The following is a 25880-nucleotide window of genomic DNA, read 5'->3' on the forward strand; positions in this document are numbered from 1 at the left end:
AATATAGCCACTGCATGATTATCCTTGGGATTGGACGAATAAAAGGACAGATTGCTTTTAGTTTTGCATTAAGAAGAATGTCGAATGTCAAATCAGCAAGTTAGTTTCTGGATTATTTTAAGTTTAAACTTTTTCTTAAGATTTCGATGTTAACAATGGAAATGCCACAAGTACACACATTCTTCCAGGTGTATTTTTCGTGCTCAGCAATTATCCACTTTTTTTTCCTCCTTTTTTTTAGGAAAGTGGAAGATATGTCACTAAACTGGAAAACATGGGATTCAGAGTTGGACAAGGACTAATAGAGAGGTAATAAGCAACTACATTTTCTAAATAAATATAAAATAGGGTTAGTAAATGTGGCTGCCCAGAATACAAGAATCCAGAGGGCAAATTTCCATCAGTAATGCTTTGCTTGTCGGTTAAAGAAAGGTTGAAAGTTGCAACTCCTTACTATGGTCACTCATAGGAGAGAAGCATGCTGTTTATTTTGTCGCATTGGGCAGAGTTTTGTTGGGAATGAAAGGCCATTTTTTTCAACAGTTAAATATCTAATCGGCTGCAAATTAAATGTAAGAGAAAAATGCAAGTTCCCTTTAATTCCTTACTTTGTTTTGATAACTGACATTTCTTTTAAACATATGCCATTCTCACTGCTTGAGGAATATATACATAGTTTGTCCATGAAGCATTAATTCGTTGTTTGGTACTGAAATATAACTTCCTCTGGCAGTTTTAAAACCAGTTATAATCAATTTAATCTCTGTCTAAATGAGTTGCAGATTTTTGCTTTCTGGATCATTGTTTTCTTTTTCTTGGCTTATTTATTTGCTACAGTCCTTTGAGCAGGTTGTATCTTTCAATTTTGCTCATGGCCCAGATCTCCATTGATATCAAGTTTTGTTTTGGAGACTAAAGTAATCTCTTGCCATCATTGCATGTGTTAACTGTCCAGCTACCATGCTATAGGTGGCTCCACACTCCTTCCTTCCCCTTCCAACTATACTTAATGGAAAACTGTTGTATTAAGCCCCTGTCCCAGTTCGGCGATTTTTAACGCGACTACAGGTGACTAGGCTGTCGCCACACGGTCGCCGGGGTGTTGCGTGCATGGTCGTGAGTAGTCTCCAAAGAGTCGTAGCGTTTTTCTGGTCGCCGCTGGATTTTGCGAAGGCTTAAAAATTTTCGGTGACTGTTGGTTTGACGCCAATGAGCGTAGCTTAACGTCTCCAGACGTGGGCGCTGTCGTAGGTTGTTGCCAGGTGACGTAGGTTGTCGCGGGTGCTGACTTCGGCGAATTCCAAGTGTGGACTTGATCTGATTATCCATCAGTGTAATGTGTCCATAAATGATGTTAGGTTTTGTATGTTTTTGCGCTTGTATTCTGTTTAGTTTGACGAATATGACAGTCGCCGGCAGTCGCCTTAAAAAACGCCTAACTGGGACAGGACCTTTAAGCAGCGAGCAGCTATGTCATGTGGGATTAATGCCAAAAGCAAGATCTTTCATTTCACTTGAGCCAGAGTTATGCAGCTTCCTGTTTTAAGTGTTTTTGGTCGGAGGGCTGATTTAGATTGAAGAAAATAGATTCTGTCATTTAAGGTCATAAAAACAATTAGTTTGTTATGAATTGAATGTGTTTCATGAAGTCATGATAAATCTTCATATAACTAGGACTTTATTTTTAAACTTGAAACATTTTAAAATGAAAATCCTATAAATGATACTGCACTTTTAATTAAATATTTAAGGAATGATACTCTTTGCCATGCAACTTATTGGTTGGACTAGTCTATTGCCACTGGCCTTTTAAAGCTGCGTTATTGATAATGTTTAACAAAACAGACAGATGATCATATTTTGACTCACAGGTTTACTAAAGATACAGCACGATTCAAAGATGAATTGGATGTTATGAAATTCATTTGTAAAGACTTCTGGACAAGTGTATTTAAAAAACAGATTGATAATCTTCGGACCAACCATCAGGTAAGTTGTATTTAAAATGCAGTTTGTTTAAATGGACCTGAATTCTGCTGGCATAAATAGTTATTATTGCACCAAATTGAGAAACAGTAACATGTGTAAGTGCACCTATTGTGGGGATCCCAAACTTGCTAAAACTAAACAAATGTAGTTATTTTTTTAACTAACTTTAAGTGATATGAAAATGATCAGACAATAAATATCTGAAATGATACAGGCAAAGATTATTGAAAAGTGGCTAAACAGAGGACTTTTTCAGAACAGATGCCGATAAAATAGATTAACGTGGCCTCAAATATTATACAGTATAATATTATACTGTAATACGTGTAATATTATACAGACTGAATTTTACTGAGTGCAGCCAATTGCCACATTCGGTGTTCACAGTAGTTCCATTGTCCTGAACTTACTTAGTCCAGATCTTTTTGGCTAAGGCTGCGAATACCAGCGGGTTTATGCTGCATGGTAATTGAGCAAAATTTATACAGTGAAAGTTGTGTGCTTTATTGCTTTATGATCTTAATGCCAATGTGAGAAGAATGTTAATTTCCTCAATTGTTTTCGAAAAGTAGATTGGATTCAGGAAGAACAAACTGAATTCTTTTAAGTGACCGTGAAAATAAAATGAGCTATTGTCAGTAAATCCATACAAGCACAAGTCATCTATGTACAACCAATACCTAATTTAATGCAATGCGATCATCATGTAAATGTAATAGTTACCTTATGTGGTTATCATTCCAATCCTTTCTATTTTACAAATTTCAAAAAGATTTACTGTGCCCTCCAAATAATTTCCACCATGTTTTCTAAATCTCATGTTAAACCCATTTAAATTAATACTTCCAATGCCTATCTGGTTTTTTTCTGGCCTCCTTTAAGCACATGATTTTCAGTAAGGAAACAGATTATGTAGAAATTCTCTCCCACATAGTTTAAAGGCAGCAGTTCCAATGGATGAAACTCGAAGATAATTTCATATCATATAATTTATTAGGAATGATGTGAAAGGAAAAGACTCTTAATAGTATGCAAATTACAATAATAGTAGATGATAGATCAGCTAAATGACCAGAAAGTTAAATATATATATATACACACAAGCACAGTGCCGGTCAGAATGGACAGCAGGACAAATGGGACTGTTTTATCTTTCCATACTGAACAGCTGCCGTAGCAAACTGTTATAAGCATTCTATTCCATATAGCAGTATATGCAATAGAAATGCAGCACAAATTTGGGGATATCTTTTTAAGAGCTGCTTTCAGCTTTTACAAAGCCCAAACACATTGTAAATCTATGACTTCTTATTTGTATATTGTTTGACTGTGCCACAACTGCTTCAATTCTTAGTTGAGCGTTAGTTGACTTTCCTTTTGTTGCATGAGGGCCAATATTTTTCTCGGTAGTGCAATGCCATGCACAACTGGGGAATGGTGGGCGCAGTAATCAGTGCTATGATTTTAATCCCAGGCACCCACCCTGCAGTTAATGCTGTCCATTCACTTTATTGTTATTTTGGAGTTTTAAATTGTGGGTAATTAATTAATTTTGAAATATATAATGACCTCCTCAGACTAAGTGACTGTTACATGTTGACTACTATAAATTAATGAGGACAAGCTGAACCTTGTTGTTACTGCAATCATTTTAATCCAGGAATCCACAGAAAGCCAAATACCTTGTATTATTTCTAACACTGGAATATGGTTTTAACGCTTTACCAATTGAAGTATTGCTATTGCCTGTATGTGGTTGATTGTTTTGTGATTTGATCGCAATTAGTTTTATAAAATTAAGCTTAACGTGCACTTATGTGGCACTTTAACACTTCCCTCATTGCTTCTGCTTTAATGAGTTGCTTTGAAATGGAATGTATTATTTAGTCAAAACAGATGCGTATCAGCCAGATGACACGCATGCTAGAAACCTTCAGTGTGATGTTACCTCAACAAGGGGCTAAACTGTGGTGGCTGTGGCTGGCAGTCCCAAACTGAACAGCTGACATTCAACAAACCCCAGTGCTGCTATTGTGACGGTATGTGTTGGTAATGTCTAAAAAGTTTTCAAAACTCGATTGATGTGTTGAATTAAATACATTTTATTAGCCAAGTATATATCCTTCGAGGAATTTACCTTGGTGCTTTGCTCGCAAGTTACAACACGATATACAGTAAACAATTAAGAATAAAACATTATAATTCACACACGTGAAGAATGAAATAAAATACCAGAGCAAAAGGAGGCTACAGACTTTTGGTTGTCGAGTAGAGCTACTGTTTGTGGGAAAAAAAGCTGTTTTTATGTATGGCTGTGGCGGCTTTGACAGTCCAGAGTCGCCTTCCAGAGGGAAGTGCTTCAAAGAGTTGGTGGCCAGAGTGAGAGGGGTCAGAGATGATCTTGCCTGCTCGCTTCCTGGCCCTTGCGGTGTACAGTTCGTCTATGGGGGGAAGGTTGCAGCCAACAACCTTCTCAGCTGTGCAAACGATCCGTTGCTGCCTCCGGATGTCATGTTTGGTGGCTGAGCCAAACCAGACCATGATGGAGAAGGTGAGGACAGACTCTATGATGGCAGTATAAAACTGGACCATCATTGCCTGTGGCAGATTATGTTTTCTGAGCTGCCGCAAGAAGTACATCCTCTGTTGGGCCTTTTTGACTGTGGAGTCGATGGTGGCCCCCCATTTAAGGTCCCTGGAGATGATGGTTCCAAGGAACTGAAATGGCTCCACAGATGTGAATGTGGTGTTGTTGATGGTGAGTGGGGCGAGGAGAGGGGGAGCTCTTCAAAAGACTACAATCAATTCCACTGTCTTAGGAGCATTGAGCTCCAGGTTGTTGCGATGGCACCAGGACGCCAGCTGTGTCACTTCCTGTATGTAGGCAGATTCCTCCCCATCCTGGATCAGTCCAATCAGGGTTGTGTCATCCGCAAACTTGAGAAACTTGACAGAGGAGTCTGTGGAGGTGCAGTCATTGGTGTAGAGAGAGTAAAGGAGAGGGGAGAGTACGCAACATTGCTGAGGGTCTGCGGGTCCGAGATGTGCTTTCCCAGCCTCGCATGCTGCTTCCTGTCTGTCAGGAAGTTGGTGATCCACTGACAGAGGGGTTCAGGCACAGTCAACTTGGAGAGTTTGGAGTATAGTAGCTCTGGCACAATGGTGTTGAATGCAGAGCCAAAATCCACAAACAAAATCCTTGCATAGGCCCCCTGGTGGTCTTGGTGCTGGAGGATGAAGTGGAGGCATAGGTTGACTGCGTCATCCACTGATCTATTGGCCTGGTATGCAAACTGCAGGGGGTCTAGCAGGGGGTTTGTGATATTTTTCAGGTGGGCCAGCACAAGTCTCTCAAGGGTCTTCATGATTACAGTGTGACAGGCCTGCAGTCATTAAGACCAGTAATTCTTGGCTTTTTGAGTACAGGAATAATAGTGGAGACTTTGAAGCAGGCAGGGACTGATTGAAAATGTCTGTGTAGACTGGTGCCAGTTGTTCGGCACAGATTTTGAAGGTAGAGGGGGAAAGGTTGTCCGGTCCTGGAGATTTTTGTCTCCTGAATAGCTTCTCCACCTCCTCAATTTCTATTGTTAGTGATGGAGAAGTGGCCAGACTGATGTTGGGCAGCAAAGAATGGGTGGACGAGTGCCCAGTCTTTGCAGACTGGAGCCAGGCTGCAAGTAGGTGTGAAGTGGTGATTGCAGAGGGGGTGGGTAGTGGATGAGGGCCCAGTCTTTGCACACTGGAGCCATGCTACAAGTACGTGTGAAGTGGTGATTGGGGAGGGGTGGGTGGGGAAGGGTCCAATTTTTGCAGGCCAATTTTTGCCTGTGAGCAGGTGTGAAGTGGTGATTGGGGAGGAGTGCGTGAGGGAGGTTTCTGTCCATCGAACCTTCAGTAGAACTCGTTCAGGTCGTTGGTCCGCTAACGATTGTCCAAGGTTTTCCTCTTGTAGCTGATGATTTCTTGCAAGTCCTCCCACACTGAAGATGAGTCATTAGCTGAGAACTTGCTCCCCAACTTCTCAGAGTACCTTTTCTTGGCAGCTTTGATTCCTCTTCTCAGCTTGTACTTGGCCTGCCTGTAAAGGTCTGCATCCCCGCTGCTGTAAGCCTTATCTTGAGACTGGCAGAGATGTCTGAGTTCTGCTGTAAACCAAGGCTTGTTGTTGTTGAACCTGGTCCGGGTCCTAGTGGGAATGCAACTGTCCTCACAAAAGCTGACATATGATGTCACAGTGTCTGTATATTCATCGAGGCTTGTGGTTGCTTCCCTGAACACATTCCAAACAGTGCAGTCAAAGCAGGACTGTAGGTTTTCAATGCCCTTGCTTGTCCACTTTTTTGTTGTTCTGACCACAGGCTTAGCAGATTTTAGTTTCTGCCTGTAGGTCAGAATAAGGTGAACTAAACAATGATCAGAGAGTCCCAGAGCCGCCCGGGGAACAGAGCGATATGCGTTCTTGATTGTAGTATAGGGGGATTGCACGGCAGGTGAGGTTCACGGCCCCTGACCCCGTACTGTTGCCACACAACGCCTACTGGAGGGCACGCCTCGTACTGCAGGCAATCACTTACTAGGGCTTTCAGTGCAGCCCTCTTTGCTTCGTCTTTTTCTTCTATTTTATGTTTGGAACGACTTCTGTTGTGGAACAGTTCGCCAGTCCTGATGAGACGGTGCTGCAGTTCAATGCTACGGCTGCAGTTTGCTGCAGATCAGCTTCACCCGCATCATCAGCGCATCTCCGGCTCCCTCCCGGCGCTCCGAGTGTCCCGACACCTCTCCCCATTCCTGCGTTCCTCGCTCCTCCAGCGCCCCTACTCCGTACCTCGCTTCCTGCGGCTCTTTGGCCCCTCGCGGCTCCTGCTGGCCCTCCAGCCCTTCTCCCCGCTCGCCATCTCTGTCAGCCGGGGTCTGCTTCCACTTGGCCGGCACTCAACAACTCGAAGCTGGGACCGCTGAGCAGAGCCGTGGCCTGGTTCTCCTCCTCGGCTCCCAGCGCCCGGCCCAGCTCTCGCTGCTGCTCAGCCTCCCCTGCCGATCGGCCTCTCCCCGGTCCTCTTCCTCCTCCTCCTCTTCGGGCTCGACATTCTGCTCCTCCTCCTCTTCCACCGCCTCCTCCTCTAAGGCCATTGAGCACGGCTCCCTGGGCCTTTCGCCCTCAGGCCCCGGCGGGTCGCCGACCTCCAGCACTCACTGCTTCTGCCCCTGCAGAGCACCAGGCCCCTCGGCTCGGGTTCTTCCCGCTGCTTCTCTCCCAGCTCACTCAACCCTGTCCTTCCCTCCTCCTCCTCCTCCTCCTCCTCCTCCTTTTCTTCTCCCTCCTCCTCCTTTTCTTCTCCCCCCTCCGGCCGGTCGGCGGCCCTCTGCTTCTTGGCTTTGCTCTCCTGCCTCCCTTCCCGATACGCGTTTCCCCTTCTCCCGCCGGCTGGCCAGACGCCTTCCCAGCTGCTACTTGTGTCCGCGGGCCTGGCAGCCCTTCTCATGGTTCCTCTTCCTCCGCCAGATCCTCCAGCTTCTTCCTCATATTTTACAGCACAAAAATTGGTCTTTTGGCGGCTTTTTAAAGGTAAGAATGTACCAGTTGCACATGTTACTTGTGTATGCCGTAAGCTGCCATGTCCTCCAGGTGGCTTGAGCGACCGTGCGTCACGCACTTTGACCTTACAACCTTACATGCAATCCCCCTATAACAATGATCGAGTGTTCTCTCCTCTCCGGTGGGGCAGGTAACGTGATGTTGGTATTTTGGAAGCTCTCGGCTGAGGTTAGTCTTGTTAAAATCCCCCAAAACAATGACCATGGAGTCCGGGAAGTCATTCTCTACTCTCATTAGCTGGTCAGCAAGTTGCGTTTGCGCCTCACGTACGTAGGCTTGGGGGGGGATGTAAACTCCAACGAGAATAAAAGAGGTAAATTCCCTCGGAGAATAAAAGGGTTTGCAATTTATAAAAAAAGATTCCAGATTAGGAGAACAGAAGTTAGATAATACCGTGATGTCACTTCACCAGCCCTGGTTAGTGTAGAAGCATATTCCACCGCCTCTTGATTTCCCCGCTGCCTCCGCTTCGTGGTCCGCTGTGTGTCGTTGAAAGCCAGCCAGTTGCAGCGCATTGTCCGGGGTCGCCTCACACAGCCAGGTCTTGGTGAAGCACAGGGCAGCGGCTCGAGAGATGTCCTTGTTTGTTTGGCACAGGAGGTTCAGTTCGTCCACTTTGTTGTTGAGAAAACGTGGATTTGCAAGGAATGTACTCGGGAGCGGTGTGTGTAATCCTCGTCGCCGGAGTCGGGTGAGTGCTCCAGAGCTCTTCCCCCGGGTCCTTCTTCGTCTCAAGACCTTGAACACAGTCACCACAGCCCCGCCGATGAGTATGTCCAAATAATCCAGCGTGTGAAAGAAATCCGGAACAATGTTTGGAGGTACCGTATATCTGATGTTAATAAGTACCTCTCTCATGAAAGTGACCTTTGTGGGATTTTCACAGACGACACAAACGAACAAACACAGACAAAACAGCAAGGAGCAGTACACCGTGGCAGCCATCATCGGCGCCATTCACATAGGTGTCCCATGAGCTGTTTTATGCCTACCAGCACCTTTTTGTCTAAAACAAACAATGGTAAATCCGAGGGACCTGCTATAAATCTAGGATTAATTGAGTGATATCAACACAATTCTTATGTTAGAGACCAAGAAACTGCAGGTACTGGAATATAGTGCTGGAGGAACTCAGCAGGTCAGGCAGCATCTGTGGAAGGAATGGACAGATGACATTTTTGGTCGGGTGTCACCCTCAGATTATCGTGACATTGTTTTATTGCTGGGATCCATATAGAGTTCAATAGCATAGCCGTTGACAGGGATTTCCAGCATTACATCAGGAATTTATTTCTCTGATCCTTTGCCAGTCAACCTGGCATGGGCTTTTTCACCTGACTGGCAATTTCCAACTTGGAGTTTAGGTGAGGGAAAAGGTAAGTTTAAGCAGTTTATATTTTGCTCGTGCTTGTTAACTTAACGTGCTTAGCTGGCCCTCTGCATCCATCCTTAGGTAGATGTGAGCAGCTGAGGCAAGTCTGAGCAGTGGGCTGAATCAAGCTCAATTTAACTCACCAATCAATTTTGTTTTTGGTAATCAAAGGGAGATTGGTGGAAGGGAGAATTTCCTGCTTTTAAAATAATGCCAAGGAATTTGTACAAATTATCTGAAGAGGCAGAAGTAATCTAATTCTATTAGAAGTAATCTAATTCTATTAGATTACTCCAAATATTGTCATCGGTGATAATGCAGCATTCTTATGGTGCTGAAGAGTTAGCATAGCTTAATGTTAAGTCCTTCATGAAAAAATAACATTGAAATAGGCAAAACAATTGACTTTTCAGCGCTTTTAACATTTTTAACTGTTGTTGTATTAACCCTCCAGGGTATTTATGTACTTCAAGACAACAAGTTCCGCCTCTTGACTCAGATGTCTGCAGGGAAGCAATACCTGGAACATGCACCCAAGGTATATCTTTAGGTTATCTTTAATAAGTAGATCTACAAATACGCCTGGTGATGATCTTCCGAGTGTACTGTAATGTGGCAGTACAGAAGTTTAAATCCAGTCTTATCATTTGGAAATGTGAGGTTTTTTAAATTAAGAGTTTTCAAAATGCATATATGGAACTGCACCCCTTGATTCAGGAGTAATTATTTAAAACTTTCATCGAAGCATACTTAAGAGGAAATTATGTGCTGTCATTGGAGCATGGGATATTTCTGTGTGACGGAGAGACTATTGTATCTTTTAAGGGTAAATGGATCAATATTTGAATTGGAGTAACTTTGCAAAACTATGATGTGATTGGGACCAATTATAAATTCTAACAGAAGTAAGGCAGCACTGACTTCCTGTCTTAATTGGGTTGTTGGGGTATTCGGGGGGAGGGGTAACTAGCTACATGGCCACTACCATTGGACATCTGAAAGTTAGCACTGGGGAATTTGGTACAGTGTCTGCCATGTGGAATATAGTAGGAAGGAATCCTAATGTGAAAGTGGTGAACTCCAGGAAAGGGGGAAGCCCGGATGAGTGCTTGTCTTGCCCTTTATTCTAAGAAAACTTTATAAACTTTACCAGTAAGGTACTGGACTTCCTGCACTCTTTGCCCACACCATTGTTCTTTAGGTTACATGTTTTCTGTTGGATCTTGGTCTTTGCCTGCCTTTAAAGCTATTTTCCCCATGAAGTTTCAAATCCAAAAATTAACCATGTTTAATTAGCAACTAGATGGCTTGGTCATTCTCACCAATCAACCTTGGTGTGTTCTCTAAAGTTTCTGAACGGGAGATAATTATGATGGACCTTGGGGTAGGCCAGATGCTGTGGGCTCTCTGTACTCTGGGTTGACTTTGAGCTGCTGTTGGAGAAGAACTCTCTTTGCAGGTTCCTTGAGATCTTTAACATTTGAGTTTCCTTGTGACAGCTTATTTACAGCACTTGTTTTGGGGAGAGGTAGAAGGAGATAACAGAGCGAATTAGTTTGTGGTTGTTCCAACAATTTTTGGTACCTATCATGCTCTGGATCTTTGATGGTTCCTTGCTTGAAACATGATGGAATCTGTATGTGGAAAGGGGGTATTGCCATGAAAGATTGCTGCTTGTCTCTTTGCTAAATCTGGATGTTAATTATAGCAAGACTGCTCTGTTATGGTTTGTTTCTATTTTCTCTGAGCCATTCTTGCACGTTTCTTTGGAGGGCAGCATCTGGTGTTGTCTGGGGAGGAGGGTGGAATGTCAATTTGTCTGACTGGAATGTGGAACATAGTTCTTTCTGGGGCAGATGAGAAGAAAACTAAACAATTGTCCATTTCCTCCACCAATTAAATATGCAGTTTGTTTTTCGAGTTACTAGTGCAATCATTTTGGGTTGGATGTAACTCGGTTGGTAGTATTCCCAAAGGTTGTGGATTCAAATCCCACTCCAAAGTTGAGAACAAAACTCTAAACTGCCATTTTAAGTAAGTGTCTGAGGGATTGCTGCCAATGAGATACAAGCCTGAGGCTCCATTCATTCGCTCAGTAGGGTGACACAAGCTTAATGCCACCATTCAAAGAAGAGGAGTGGAGTTATCCATGAAGTCTTGGCCAAAATGCATTGTTCGAGCTGCATTACAAAAAATATATTAACTAGTCATTTATCACTGTTCAGATCTGTTCACTTATCATTATTCAGATGTGTTTATGGGATCTTGCCGTGTATGAATTGGCAAAAGTGTTTCCTGCATGGCATAATTGACCACATTTCAAAAGCACTTCAAAAGTATTTTGAGATGCTCTAAAAGCAACGTGAAATATTTCCAGTGTGCAGAGAGGAAAGAGATTTTTAAAGTTTCTTTTAGAGATACAACGTGGAAACATGTCCTTCGGCCCACTGAGTCCGCGCAGACCAGCGATCCCATTACACTAGCACTCTCCGACGTACAAGGGACGATTTACAATCTCTAATGATGCCAAATTAACCTACAAACCTGTATGTCTTTGGAGTGCGGGAGGAAACCAAAGCACCTGGGGAAAACCCATGCGGTCACGGGGAGAACATACAAACTCTGTACAGACAGTACCTAAAGTCACGATTGAACCTGGGTCTCTGGCAACAACCCTACCGCCGCGCCACCTTGCCGCCCTGAATTAAAGACAATCTGTGGCAGGTGGATCGGGCTGTGCACTACAAGCAGGTCTCCTTTATTAGATCCCGAGAGAACTCCTTTGATGGCCTTTAGGTCCCCACCACAGCTTAATTTGGTTACTCTGGAGGGGGTTGGGGGAGGGGGGGGGGTGTATTTGATCAGCATTCTCTGACCCAGGTGAGCACAAGAAATTAGCAATAAGAGTAGATAATTATGCCCTTCAAGCTTGCCCCACCATTTAATGATCATGAAAAAAAGACAAAGTGCTGGAGGAAACATGGATTGGTATGTTTTGAAGCGATCTGACACAAAATGTCACCTTGAATCTGAAGAACGGTCTTAACCCGATACATCACTATCCAGGTTCTCCAGAGATGCTGTCTGACCTGCTGAGTTTCTCTAGCAATTTGCGTCTTTTTTTGTAAACCAGCATTTGCAGCCCTGGTTGCTACATTTAATGATCATGGCTGTGCTGGCCTAACTCTTCAGGTGAGTGTGCTATATAGTAAAGAGAGCTGAGTTGAAAACTCCACAGATGTTTGACTCGATGGTCTACATTTTTTAGGCTAATTTACAGCTTGTTGCTTTCATAGAAACATAGAAAATAGGTGTAAATGTAGGCCATTTGGCCCATCAAGCCAGCACCGCCATTCAATACGATCATGGCTGATGATCCAAAATCAATACCCTATTCTTGCTTTCTCTCCATATCCCTTGATTCAGTTAGCCCTAAGAGCTATAATCTAACTCTTGAAAACATCCAGTGAATTGGCCTCCACTGCCTCCTGTGGCAGAGAATTCCACAGATTCACGACTCTCTGGTGAAAAGGTTTTTCCTCATCTCAGTCCTGAATGGCCTACCCCTTATTTTTAAACTGTGACCCCTGGTTCTGGACTCCCCCAACATCGGGAACATTTTTCCTGCATCTACCCTGTCCAATCCCTTAAGAATTTTATGTTTCTATAAGATCCCCTCTCATCCTAAATTCTAGTGAATATAAAGCCAGTCGATCCATTCTTTCATCATATGTCAGTCCCGCCATTGGAAAATTAACCTGGTGAACTTGCACCGCACTCCCTCAATAGCACGAATGTCCTTCCTTAAATTAGGAGACCAAAACTGCACACAAAACTCCAGGTGTGGTCTTACCAGGGGCCTGTACAACTGCAGTAGGACCTCCCTGTTCCTATACTCAAATCCTCTCGCTATGAAGGCCAACATGCCATTCACTTTCTTCACTGCCTGCTGTACCTGCATGCTTACTTTCACAATCATTCTTGATTTGTATCCTTTTGTAGAACATGGATCTGAATTTAAAGTCCGCGGTGTGCACGTCTTTGAACGATATTAATTATAGGTTTAACTTTTATTTTCGCACAACAGAAGTTAATAAAATCCCTTTTATAATTTTCAGTATTTGGCATTTACTTGTGGGCTGGTTAGAGGTGCCTTATCGAACTTGGGAATTAAAAGTATTGTGACAGTGGAAGTTACTACAATGCCAGCATGTAAGTTATTGTTTTTGATGTTTTGGTTGCATTAACTGAAGAATTTAAACTTTTGTTTCAGTGAATCCCATATTTGCGTTTCTGTGGCCGGCCAGCTTTCTGTTGTTAATATTTTTTGTGTGCAAGGCTAAACAGCTGAGAGTATCAACTACAGATTATAGTTACTTCCTGTATTGAAGTCAGCAGAACCAGCTAAACTATTTAGCATTAACAGCCAAAGAAAGATCACTTTCTCTTTGCCCCCCCTCCCCCCAACCTTTGTTCCCCACCTCCCAGTTAAAATACGAATGTTGTGACTTTTGTTTGTGAATGTTGTGACTTTTGTTTGGTTACAAATCGCACTATTGCCTTTGAAGCTTAATATTTATTTTTTTGGAAAGTTAATGAGTTACTTTAAAAAAAAATCTAAGTGACTTAGCTTTAACATTTTCTTTCCTTTGCAGGTAAATTCCAAGTAATGATCCAAAAGATGTAGAAGTTATTTTCACAGGCACCGTTACTGTTGGGAAACAGGATTATTTAAACTATGGAAGTGTTATCTCGTATTCTGTAAAACAACATTATAATGTATTTTGTTTACATGTCTTTTTAGCTATGTATATAAGTTTTGACATTTGACTTTACTAATAAATACATGTCACTATCATGCCAACTGGCAGAATAAAAAAAAATCTACTTCAAATTAGGGTAATGGAATTTGATTCCTGGTCAGGTATTGTCAGTGTTATTATGGATAAAGTGGAGTTCTTTTCTGTTCAACTGATTACAGGAGCATTGTTTTTTAAACTCCAATTATGATCTATATTTGCTGAAATTCAGGTTGAAATGCTGGAAACATGCAAGTGCTCGGCCTGAGTTCTAGAAGACCCTTGAATATTTAAATGCTGCTTGTGTCCATAGTATTTTTTGTTTTTGTGACTACTTCAGCATCATTTGTGTATTTATTGCAGGTTTAACAGTAGAGATAGCTTGGTATTTTTCAGTGGAATGTTTTATAGGTTCATCTCATTGTAAGGTGTATACAAAGAAATATGTGGGTAACAAATGAATCCATGCACCTTGTGCAGAGAGACTGTGTATTGAGCTTAATATGATTTATTTGTAGTTTGTTAAACTAAAACATGGCCAGTTCCAGTATTATTGTATTTTTCCATAAAGATTTATATTCAACAGGAATTAGATGTTTAACTGAACTAGGAATGTTAGAGAAAAGATCAAAATTGACCAGAATAAATTGAGATCCAAAAACTGGGCAGTTAAAGGAAAACATTGGGATCACCCATTGTAATTACTTGCTGCTCATACCTGCATTGGAACGTGACCATGCCAGTAAAAACCTAGCTGATTTGTGATCTGATTCTCCGACCATGACTTTGTTCTGCCTCCATTAACCATTGTTCTGCCTCCATTTGATTAACTGAGCTGCCGATTCAAATACCTGCCCATTATCCCTACTGCTTGCTGTCATTGAGCCAACTACTAAAACTTTACAGCTGTTGGCTGGAGACTTGTACACGACTCAACTCGCACTGTTGCTATAAATCCCTTTTGTAGACTCGCTTCTGCTGAGCCTGTGCTGCCTGATTACCCTGTTATACTCTCATTTTGTAATGATTCTAACTTTTTTTTCACCTTTAACTGTTCATCTTCAATTCAAATTTATAAAATGTTCTTTGCTTGGTTTCGGTTACTTTCGGTCACATTCTACCTTGCCATTCTTCCCCACTGTTATTCATTTAAAATGCTTTGCATCATAGCTTTCCCTTTCCCTCCATTTCCAAAGCATTATTATTGTTTCTGTTGTATATTTTTCAGATTTACATCAACTCTTACATTTGACTCCGTTACCCCATTTACTAGTTTAAATTCCTTGAGTACTTTTAATTATTTTGGCACAGTGGCGCAGCTGGTAGGAGCTACTGCCTCCCAGTGCCAGAGACCTGATTCAATCCTGCAGTCTATGTGGACTTGCATTCTCCCTGTGACCCCAAAGATATGTAGTTTGATGGTTAATTGGTCTCCGCAATTGCACCTGGTATGCATGTAGTGGATGACAATGTCGGCTGATGTAGAACTAGTGTGAATGGGTGATCAATGGTTGGCATGGACGGTGGGCCGAAAGGCCTGTTTCCATGCTGTATCTCTAATTCAAACATTCCAGGTGAAGACTATCCCAACAATTGCATAAGGTTGCCAGTGTCCCTTGAAATTGAAGCCCCTTACAGCTATATTCCTGTCTGTTCATCCCTCTTTACATGGGTAATTATCCACAGGTTACCTGTGACGTCTTGTTTTGCTCCAACCAGGATTCCTTTCCTACATTAAAAAAAATATAGACCATAGCATTTGGATCATTCTCAATCTGCAGTACCCTTTCATGCTAGCTCAAGATGCACTTCACCCTACTTACTACCAAGCACACAACATACCATGTGCCACTCTGGCTCGAGAGATACAATAAAGACACAAATGCTGGAGTAATTCAGCGGGTCAGGCAGCATCTCTGGAGGACATGCACAGGTGATACTTGGGGCTGGGAAGCTAGCGTGATTTAGGATGCTAAGTTACTCAATTACAAAATTACATTACATTATTTATTCCTCTCTTTCCCAGTCTTGTTTCGTGCTCCAAATGTCATGGTCGGCATTCTGTTTATCCTTGAGTTCTAATCTGTATTTGAGTAGCAGTATCTTTTTGGATTGGATCAGTATTACACATCTTTGTTCTCCATCTTATTTATTAATGAGTCATTGTGTTGTGATCTTGCAAATAAGGAGCAGCATGGGTCTGGAACAATCTGTCCAGCTACTCTTGACTCAATTTGCACTCGTTCTAATCATGAGATTCAAGAACAAGGTGGATTCATGGCATCCTTAAAAATCTGTGCTTTAGACATACAACCTGTACTGCCATATTTTTGTCTGTGACTACTTTGTGTTGAGATTGAAATTAAGCATGGAAACTGGACATCTCAATACTGCCTTAAACTTACATTAAAGGCAATATAAACTCCTTTCTCTCTCTCCAGCTTTCCATTCAAAATTTCTGTTTGCATAATGATTTGTAACAGATATAATTGCTGCCCATCAGCAGATGATAATTTTGTACCCACTTTTGCATTACAAGTGCTCACTGCTTTCCTGGCAATCACTGAATATCTGGGAAAACCTTAACTGTTGCAGTTGTCAACTAATTTGCAGGTTTAAAAAAATCATATTCAAAGCATTTGAGTGGTAAACAATTCCATTTTGATCTTTTAGAATTCCCCATTTTCCAACATTTTTCTCAACTATGTCCAGACAAATGTGTTTCATGTGTGGGATTGAACACTTTATAATTTTTCTTCAGAGTTCAACTTTATACAGAATTCCATTCTACATCTGGTATGTTTTTTGCCTTTGTTCAATAAACTATTGTTTTTTCGAGCAATCAAGAGTTGGATTTTAGTTCTGTTCATGTGAAGCAAGAGGATGTTTCATGAAAGAGGATCAGTATTCTGTTACAAAATTGTATTTTGCCCAACCTTGTCCTAAGTAGCATTTGTCCTAACAATGTGTATCTAGCTCTGCACTTATTGGATGTGTGGCCAAGAGATTCCTTTTGGAAAACAACTTTAAGCAGGTTATGTTGTGTACTAGGGTCAGGAAGCACACTGCAACAAATGTTTCAAAATAATAATGGTTAAAATACCTTAAACTGTTTCACGGTTTAATTATACTGTAGAAAAAACATCAGTGAATCAAAGATTATAGAATGGTTAGAAAGATAAGATATGGATCAGTTTTCAAGGGAGATTAAATAATACCATCATTTAAAAGTAATCATTCTTGTTTTCAAACAAATTCATGTCAACTTCCTAACTCCAATTTTCATTCTCCCAGAGAAATTTGCACCGCTCTAGTTTACAAACAGAGCTTCCAATGTAGATGCAGTCAAAAGGAATGTATTCAAGATTAAGGTTGTGGTGGATGTGTGACTCGACTTGTTTGAGAAACAATCTCAAAGACAAGATGATGTTTCAAATATTAGCTGTCTCAATTTTTAACAGTGATATGGCAATGATAATACTTGGAAAAAAAACTGCCAATGGAATGGCAATTCCTCACAGCTTGTTTCTTATTTCTGAATTTGTAATAGTATCAGCTGTTGCTCTAAAAACAAACTTTCAATATCTCAAATTTTTAGTGTAACCTGTTATTCAGCACATGCTGGTCACAACTAGTGCAGTTGAGTTAATGTCAGCCTGAACACTCTTGGCCATGTCTTGATGGCTGCCCAGGTGCTCTCTTGGTACGGTCTCTCGAGTGGTTTGACCACTTCCTTTTGGTGCTGTTTAAATTAGCTTTTTGTACATAATCTTTGTACTGGCCAGAATACATCCTGCTTTTGAATTAGCCTGTTCCTGATTGGTGCAAGTGCCATCTTTGAACTGTCAATATGCACTTACACTCAAATTGCTTTCCATACTGTATTTGGTATTGTGCTTTTGTGGATAATTTTCAATCCTAATATTTGAAGATGTTGAAGATGAATATGAGCATATTCACACCACCCAGGAAAAAAAAATTACATTGAGCAGGAGCACAATATTGCTGCTGCTCAATGGAAATTTTAGATAACCCAAGATATGTCAAACATCTGGCAATTTAAAACAATGTAATTAAACCAACTCTTGTCAATATTGCTCCAATATCACCCAAATAGGTTGGTACTTGACAAAATTATATATTGGTTATTTTTGTAACGTGTTTGTTTTACCACGTATAGGGAAGAGGAAAATTTTAAGCATAAAATAATGGATTTTCTAATATCGTGATAGTTCCTTTTAAAATGAACATTTCACATCAAGAATGCAACTTAGGTATATGATTTGCTTTACTGATTAATACAGTGAGTCTGGGTTGAACATAGAAAATAGGTGCAGGAGTAGGCCATTCGGCTCTTCGAGCCTGCACCGCCATTCAATATGATCATGGCTGATCATCCAGCTCAGTAACCTGTACCTGCCTTCTCTCCATACCCCCTGATCCTTTTAGCCACAAGGGCCACATCTAACTCCCTCTTAAATATAACCAATGAACTGGCCTCAACTAACTTCTGTGGCAGAGAATTCCACAGACTCACCACTCTCTGTGTGAAGAAATGTTTTCTCATCTCGGTCCTAAAAGACCCCCCTTATCCTTAAGCTGTGACCCCTGGTTCTGGACTTCCCCAACATCGGGAACAATCTTCCCGCATCTAGCCTCTCCAACCCCTTAAGAATTTTATATGTTTCTATAAGATCCCCCCTCAGTCTTCTAAATTCCAGCGAGTATAAGCCTAGTCTATCCAGTCTTTCTTCATATGAAAGTCCTGCCATCCCAGGGATCAATCTGGTGAACCTTCTCTGTACTCCCTCTAAGGCTACAATGTCTTTCCTCAGATCAGGAGACCAAAACTGTACACAATACTCCAGATGCGGTCTCACCAAGGCCCTGTACAACTGCAGCAGAACCTCCCTGCTCCTATTTTGCCACTATTTTGAGCTGTTAAAACCCATGCAACCATGGGACCATATTTTTAATTTGCAATTTGATCGTGTGGTTCCTGATCAGTCTGTAAATAAAGATAAACTTAAGATAAAGTTGGAAAGAAAAGGAATTAATTTCCTGATACAAGCATTCAAGAATCAAATGTACATGGCTGCTCCTTATTCCATACATGAGATTTTGTTTAAAACCAGAGGATATTTCATCTGTATTCGACTATAATTAGAAGCATGGTGAAATGCATTAGGTCCTCAACATAGGCACACTTACAAAAGTTAAATACATTTCTTTTTCGTGGCAATGCCATAATGTCTCTGAAATTATTGAATTTTGAACCAGTTTGTAAAAACCTTCAGCAGTAACAGACAACTTCCAGCATGTCAAATTGTTTATTACAAAAGTTGAGAATTGGCATTTATTCTTTGATTATTCCATCATATGGATTTTAAATAAGACTGCATCACAGAAAGGTTTGTGTCAACAAAACAGAACATGATCCAAATTTAAACAAAATACATTATCAACATAACATGGTTGAAAATTATGGACTGAGTTTTTATTCCAGACTTCATTAACATCAGTCATTATCTGCGAGGTCACACTGTTGAAAATACCTGAAAGAGAAATAATTAAAAAATAAACTTAATTGTGAGATGTCCCTTTATAGCCAAAACTACAATAAACACCTCGGTCCTTAACTAATTGGTGTCTGTTCAGTTCAAATTGCGCTTCTTACATTACACAATTAAGAGTACTCTAACTTAAAATGAAGATCATTGACGTGACATGTTAAATTTATTCTCTCTCCAAAGATACTGTCTGCACTGCTGGGTATTTCCTGCATTCTGTTTATATTTTAATATAAACAAGGCTGCAGATGAACTTCAAAAACGGGGGCCGTTAGTGGGGAGGAGGGGAGGGTTAGGACAACGTGATTGTGTAGCTAGGAAACAAACAAAAAATAGAAAGTGGCTAGAAGATCTTAACCAATCAATTAGTGTCTGAAGGAGAAACCATTTAGGATGAGAGACCCTCCCTCAAAACTTGATTTAAAAAAAAGTTAGGGAGAGGAGGCAAGACAAGGCTCAAGACAGATCAGGCAACGAGAAACATGAGTTATGACTAAGGAAGGTATTTTATGGAAGTGAAATGAGTAAGGTTCTTAAGCATTACAATGAAAAACATTGAGAGGAATCAAAATTACCAGGGCAACTTTGAGAATGGGTGCCATGGAACGTTGTTAGAAGAATACAGAATAACACTTTGTGGAGCCAACCAGAGAACAGGCTATTCTTGACATTATGTACAGAATTAATGAATGATCTCACAGTAAATAATTCTCAGGAGAAGAGTAATCGTTATGATAAAAAATTACATTTAGGTCGAGAATGCAACTGAAATTATATTCACAAATCCAAGGTAGTTACATAACTATGAAGGGAGAGTTGGCTAAAGCAGACTGGTAAGATAGATTAAAATGTACAGTGCATTCAGAAAATATTCAGACCCCTTCACTTTTTCCACATTTTGTTACGTTACAGCCTTATTTTAAAATGGATTAAATTCTTTTTTTTAAATCATCAATCTAGGCACAATACCCCATAATAAGAAAAATGAAAACAGGTGTTTACAAATTTTTTGCAAAGTAATTAAAAAGAAATAACTGAAATATCATATTTAATAATAATAATAATAATAATGCATTACATTTATATAGTGCTTTTCAAACACTCAAAGACGCTTTACAGGGATTTCTAGAACATAGAGAATTGAATAAATAGATAAATAAGTAAACGTACAGAAAAAGGAGACAGAAGGTGAGGTGACCTTCAGTGGTTGAAGGCAGTGCTGAACAGGTGAGACTTCAGTGATGTTTTGAATGTGGTGAGTGAGGAGGAGTCTCTGACGGTTTGGGGTAGTGAGTTCCAGAGGGTGGGAGCAGCGATGGAGAAAGCCCTGTCCCCCCAGGATCTGAGTTTGGTCCGGATGGGGGGGGACAGGAGATTGGCAGCAGCAGAGCGGAGGGTGCAGGTGGGAGTGTGCCTGTGGAGGAGGTCAGTCAGGTAGGATGGGGCCAGGTTATGGAGGGCTTTGTAGGTCATGAGGAGGATTTTGTACTGGATTCTCTGGGGGATGGGGAGCCAGTGGAGTTTGTAAAGGACGGGGGTGATATGGTCACGGATCGGGGAGTGGGTGAGTAGACGGGCAGCGGAGTTTTGAATGTATTGAAGTTTACTGATGATTTTTGAGGGTGAGCCATAGAGGAGGCTGTTGCAGTAGTCCAGACGGGAGGTGATGAAGGCGTGGATGAGGGTTCATCGTGGATGAGGGTTTACATAAGTATTCAGACCCTTACTCAGTACTTTGTTCAGGCACCTTTGGCAGCGATTACAGCCTCAAGTCTTCTTGGGTATGACGCTACAAGCTTGGCACACCTGTATTTGGGTAATTTCTCCCATTCTTCTCTGCAGATCCTCTCAAGCTCTGTCAGGTTGGATGGGCAGCGTCGATGCACAGCTATTTTCAGGTCCCTCCAGTGATGTTCGATCAGGTTCAAGTCCGGGCTCTGGCTGGGCCACTCAAGGACATTCACAGACATCACGAAGCCACTCCTGCGTTATCTTGGCTGTGTGCTTAGGGTCGTTGTCCTGTTGGTAGGTGAAACTCCGCCCCAATCTGAGGTCCAGAACGCTCTGGAGCAGGTTTTCATCAAGGATCTCTCTGTACTTTGCTCTGTTCATCTTTCCCTCGATCCTGACTAGTCTCCCAGTTCCTGCCGTTGAAAAACATCACCACAGCATGATGCTGCCACCACCATGCTTCACCGTAGGTACGGTATTGGCCAGGTGATGAGCGGTGCCTGGTTTCCTCCATTCAGGCCAAAGAGTTCAATCTTGGTTTCATCAGACCAGAGAATCTTGTTTCTCATGGTCTGAGAGTCCTTTAGGTGCCTTTTAGCAAACTCCAAGCGGGCTGTCATGTGCCTTCTACTGAGGAGTGGCTTCCGTCTGGCCACTCTACCAAAAAGGCCTGATTGGTGGAGTGCTGCAGATTGTTGTCCTTCTGGAAGGTTCTCCCATCTTCACAGAGGAACTCTGGAGCTCTGTCAGAGTGACCATCAGTTTCTTGGTCACCTCCCTTCTCCCCCGATTGCTCAGTTTGGCCGGGCGGCCAGCTATATGAAGAGTCCTGGTGGTACCAAAGTTCTTCCATTTAAGAATGACGGAGGTCACTGCGCTCTTCAGGACCTGCAATGCTGCAGAAATTGTTTTATACCCTTCCCCAGATCTGTGTCTCAACACAATCCTGTCTCGGAGATCTACAGACAATTACTTCGTCTTCATGGCCTGGTTTTTGCTCTGACATGCACTGTCAACTGTGGGACCTTATTTAGACAGGTGTGTGCCTTTCCAAATCATGTGCAATCAATTTAATTTACCCCTGTGGACTCCAATCAAGTTGTAGAACCATCTCAAGGATAATCAATGGAAACAGGATGAACCTTAACTCATTTTGAGTGTCATGGCAAAGGGTCTGAATACTTATGTAAATGTGATATTTCAGTTATTTCTTTTTAATTACTTTGCAAAAATTACTAAACACCTGTTTTCGCTTCATTCTGGGATATTGTGTGTAGATTGATGATAAAAAAAGAATTTAATCCATTTTAAAATAAGGCTGAAACGTAACAAAAAGTGGAAAAAGTGAAGGGGTCTGAATAATTTCTGAATGCACTGGATAATAGTAGATGGGCAATGGTAAGTATTTAAGGGGATTTTTCCTCAATCCTCAACAAATATATTCCACTGGGAAATAAAGATTCATAAGAAGAGTGACGCATCCCTAGCTTACCAGGGAAGTTAAGGATGTTATCAAATTGAGAAAAATGTTGTTAAGATTAGTGGTGGGCCAGAAAAATTTGGCAAATATTAGAAAGTAGCAAAGGAAGGGTGTTACAAAGGGAGAAAATAAATGGGTTAACTCGCAAATATAGAAAAAAGCAGAAATAACCTTTATTAGGTATAAGAAATTATGTAAATTGCTGAAGTAGATGCTGGTCCCATAGAAGATGAGACTGCAGGAATAATAAAGGTAAGGAAGAGGATGGCGAAGATTGAACAGATGTTACACTGGTTTTCATATTAAAGGGTACTAAAAGCATTCCAATAATGCAAAATCAGGGGAGAAAAGAAATAGAGGAATGATCATTGGAGCAATAAGTACGGGATAAACCAGCAGCCAACCAGGCTTTTGAAAGTGGATGCAAATGCAGTTTATGGATGCAATGCTTGAGATTTTCCAAAATTCTGTCTGTTTTGGAAAGGTCTCAGTGGTTGAAAAATAGGATGTGTAATGCCCCAATTCACTCCCAAGTCCCTTTGCACCTCCGATTTCTGAATCCTCTTCCCATTTAGACTTTGGCCTATTTTATCATATGCTTCAGAGTACTTGGAAACCTCATCCTTTATAAACGGACTCTAAATTCTTACCAAGTACTGAAGTCAGGCTTACAGGCCTATAGTTTCCCCTCTTTTGTTTCGCTCCATTCTTGAAAAGAGGAGTAGCATTTGCAATTTTCCAGTCATCTGGGACCACCCCTGATTCTAGTGTTTCTGGATCCCTGGATGCAAATGTTAAAATACTCAAGGGATTGCTTTAAGGGAGAGAGGGAAATTTAAAGGTGTAGGAAAAAAACTGCAGATGCTGGTTTAAATCAAAGGTATTGGTCTGAAGAAGGGTCTCTCCCGAGATGCTGCTAGACCTGCTAAGTTACTCCAGCTTTTTGTGTCTACCGGGGGAAATTTAAAGTCTGCATTGGATAGGTTTAGAGTAATATGTGCTAAACACAGGCAAATGGATCTCGCTTAGTTGGGACATCTTTGCTGGCATGGATGAATTGGGCCAATGGGCCTGTCTTTGTGTTATACGACTCCGAGATGTGTGGGACAAGTTTAATTATAGAGAGATTTGTGGGTGTCTGGAATGCACTGCAAAAGGTGGTGGTCGTGGAAGCAGATATGATAGTGGTGTTCCAGAGGCTATTTGATAGCAGATGAATGGGTGGGCAATGGAGGGATAAGGATCATGTGCAAGCAGAACAAATTGGCGTCATGTTCGGCACAGATATCTTGGGCTGCAGGACCTGTTCCTGTGCTGTACTATTCTATGGTCTACATAAAATTATTCCGATGACTTAATCACAAAAGGGTTTTTCTGCTATTAATAATATTTAAAAAGTTATTCTATTGCCTACAATGTTCACACACCGAGGGATATTTACAGCACAACACTGCATTGTTGCCTTATTCTCAATAATGCTGAACGTGGAAAAAAACCCACTTTGCTTGTAAAAGGCCACTGAACAGCATCCACTATTACCCAACAAAATGACTGGATCCCTAGCTACTTCCAGCAGCCAAGATAATGTGAGTTAAAGTTTTTGCAATGTCTCTTCTGTTTGATTAATTAGATACACTTCATTACAGATCCCTGAAGTTATGTTTGTGATTATTGTATCACAAAAAAATGCATAGCAGAGAAAATAACAATGCTAGCAGAATTTATTTGAATGGGAAATCCCCTCAGTTAAGGAAAAACTCTTGAAACTGAATATCAATAAGCATGCAGAGTCCAAGTAAAGTTATTCAATACCTGGCAACTAGACAAATAAGTAAATTCAATGCTGACAATTCTCCATCTTCTGAATTTTCCTAGAAGAAAAGAAATGGGAAAAAAAGTCATATTTTTGAGCAGCCATAAAGGGGGTGTGTGAGGTAAACACCATTTTGGAAACTTATTTTTAAAGGATGTTTACAATATACAAAATTAAATAAGTCTGTGTGGCCCACAAATTATTCCCTTCCAGGAAAAAAATATCAGTAAGTAGGAATGTGTTGATTAAATCAGCTAATTAGGTACACTTGAATACTGACTGCCAGTTTCAACACATTCTGGCGAGGATTGGTGCACTCACCCTTGTTGGCAATACAGACAACAGTCCAGATGGGTGAATAAAAAGCAGCTTAATAAATAAAGGTGGGAGAAACATATCCAGTTTTTCCATCTGCTCTCCTCATCCTAATAGTGAAACTTTACAACTCTCGCCACATCTCTTCTACCATGTAGAAAACATCAAGCATAAAGTTATGGCCCCTAAACATAGGTGAGACCAAACGCAGACCAAATGGATGAGTGGCCACGGTCTTTGGATTACAAATTCAGATCTGATTTCTTATTGTGCAATGCCAGAAGTCAAAACTGGCATTATATTTACATTTAGTTTTTGTTGAATGAATTTCATGAACCTCACTGAAAAGTCACATGCATTAGCCACAGTTATCTGATAACGGAGAAGAAAATGTATTCCGCATTTTTGAATTTGAGAGCATCTGCGACCTCAAATCAATGGACTGTAGTACGGAGCTTCAGGAGAAAGGAGCTGATACAGCATTTATGGCCACAGCGACCTTGACAACACTGACCAACAATGCTCCACCCGGTCATTATTCCTGAGATGTATTTTAATCTGGTCAAAATTCAGTGAGGTGATTTTACTCATGCACAGACTTTCCATGCACTATTCCTTTGAGGCTTGTGCTGAAAAGTGCACCTTGAACACCCTACGTATATAAGGTTTCTAGGTTCCCCCTTCTTCCTCCTCCTTGAACCATTTTTCCAATTCCACGTAACCTCTATTGATCCATCCCATTATGCTGTGCTCCAAGGGAATCCCTATCAATGCATCAATATTCATGAACAACTGGTTTATGCAGATGTTTCTCAAGTGAGACAAATTCACTTAGGCCCCAGCACACCACTCTCTGCTGACTTGCAATTGTAAAGATTCATAGCAGTCAATACCAGTTGAGTTCAAACAACAGTTTGCAAAAATTAACAAGCAACTCATTCACAATAGTATTATGATCCCTTCAAACAGCACTGTTGAGGTGGGACCCTTCCACAGATGCACAGGGTTAATGTGTGGCATTAGTTGTAACATACAGGTTCCAATTTGAAAGAGCTAGTTTAAAAGCAGCAGTGTAGTCTGATTAACTTCATAAACCGACTGCTTTGTATAATTCTGGTGAGAGTTAGCACTGCATATACCAATGCATGTCCTGTATGCCAATCATTAACTCATGCTACGTGTGTGTATGTGTATCGTGTATGTGCATAGTTT

At 41.2% G+C, this 25880-nt stretch overlaps 2 protein-coding genes across 2 annotated transcripts in view; one reads left to right on the forward strand and one right to left on the reverse strand.

Annotated features, from left to right (window-relative positions):
* trappc6b (trafficking protein particle complex subunit 6B) overlaps positions 1 to 16587 on the forward strand; it is a 21734-nt gene extending 5147 nt beyond the window's left edge. The window contains exons 2-6 of the mRNA XM_078406589.1: positions 242 to 309; positions 1872 to 1989; positions 9415 to 9498; positions 13079 to 13172; positions 13616 to 16587. Coding sequence (XP_078262715.1) covers positions 242 to 309; positions 1872 to 1989; positions 9415 to 9498; positions 13079 to 13172; positions 13616 to 13647 — 396 coding nt within the window. The 3' untranslated portion in view covers positions 13648 to 16587. The remainder of the gene's footprint in view (positions 1 to 241; positions 310 to 1871; positions 1990 to 9414; positions 9499 to 13078; positions 13173 to 13615) is intronic.
* A 2483-nt stretch (positions 16588 to 19070) lies between these two features.
* gemin2 (gem (nuclear organelle) associated protein 2) overlaps positions 19071 to 25880 on the reverse strand; it is a 34931-nt gene continuing 28121 nt past the window's right edge. Inside the window, exons 10-11 of the mRNA XM_078407174.1 lie at positions 24353 to 24411; positions 19071 to 19314 (exon numbers count right to left, since the gene is read on the reverse strand). Of these exons, the coding sequence (XP_078263300.1) occupies positions 19278 to 19314; positions 24353 to 24411 (96 nt within the window). The 3' untranslated portion in view covers positions 19071 to 19277. The remainder of the gene's footprint in view (positions 19315 to 24352; positions 24412 to 25880) is intronic.

Source organism: Rhinoraja longicauda, chromosome 10 (genome assembly GCF_053455715.1).
Source record: "Rhinoraja longicauda isolate Sanriku21f chromosome 10, sRhiLon1.1, whole genome shotgun sequence".
Taxonomy (NCBI): domain Eukaryota; kingdom Metazoa; phylum Chordata; class Chondrichthyes; order Rajiformes; family Arhynchobatidae; genus Rhinoraja; species Rhinoraja longicauda.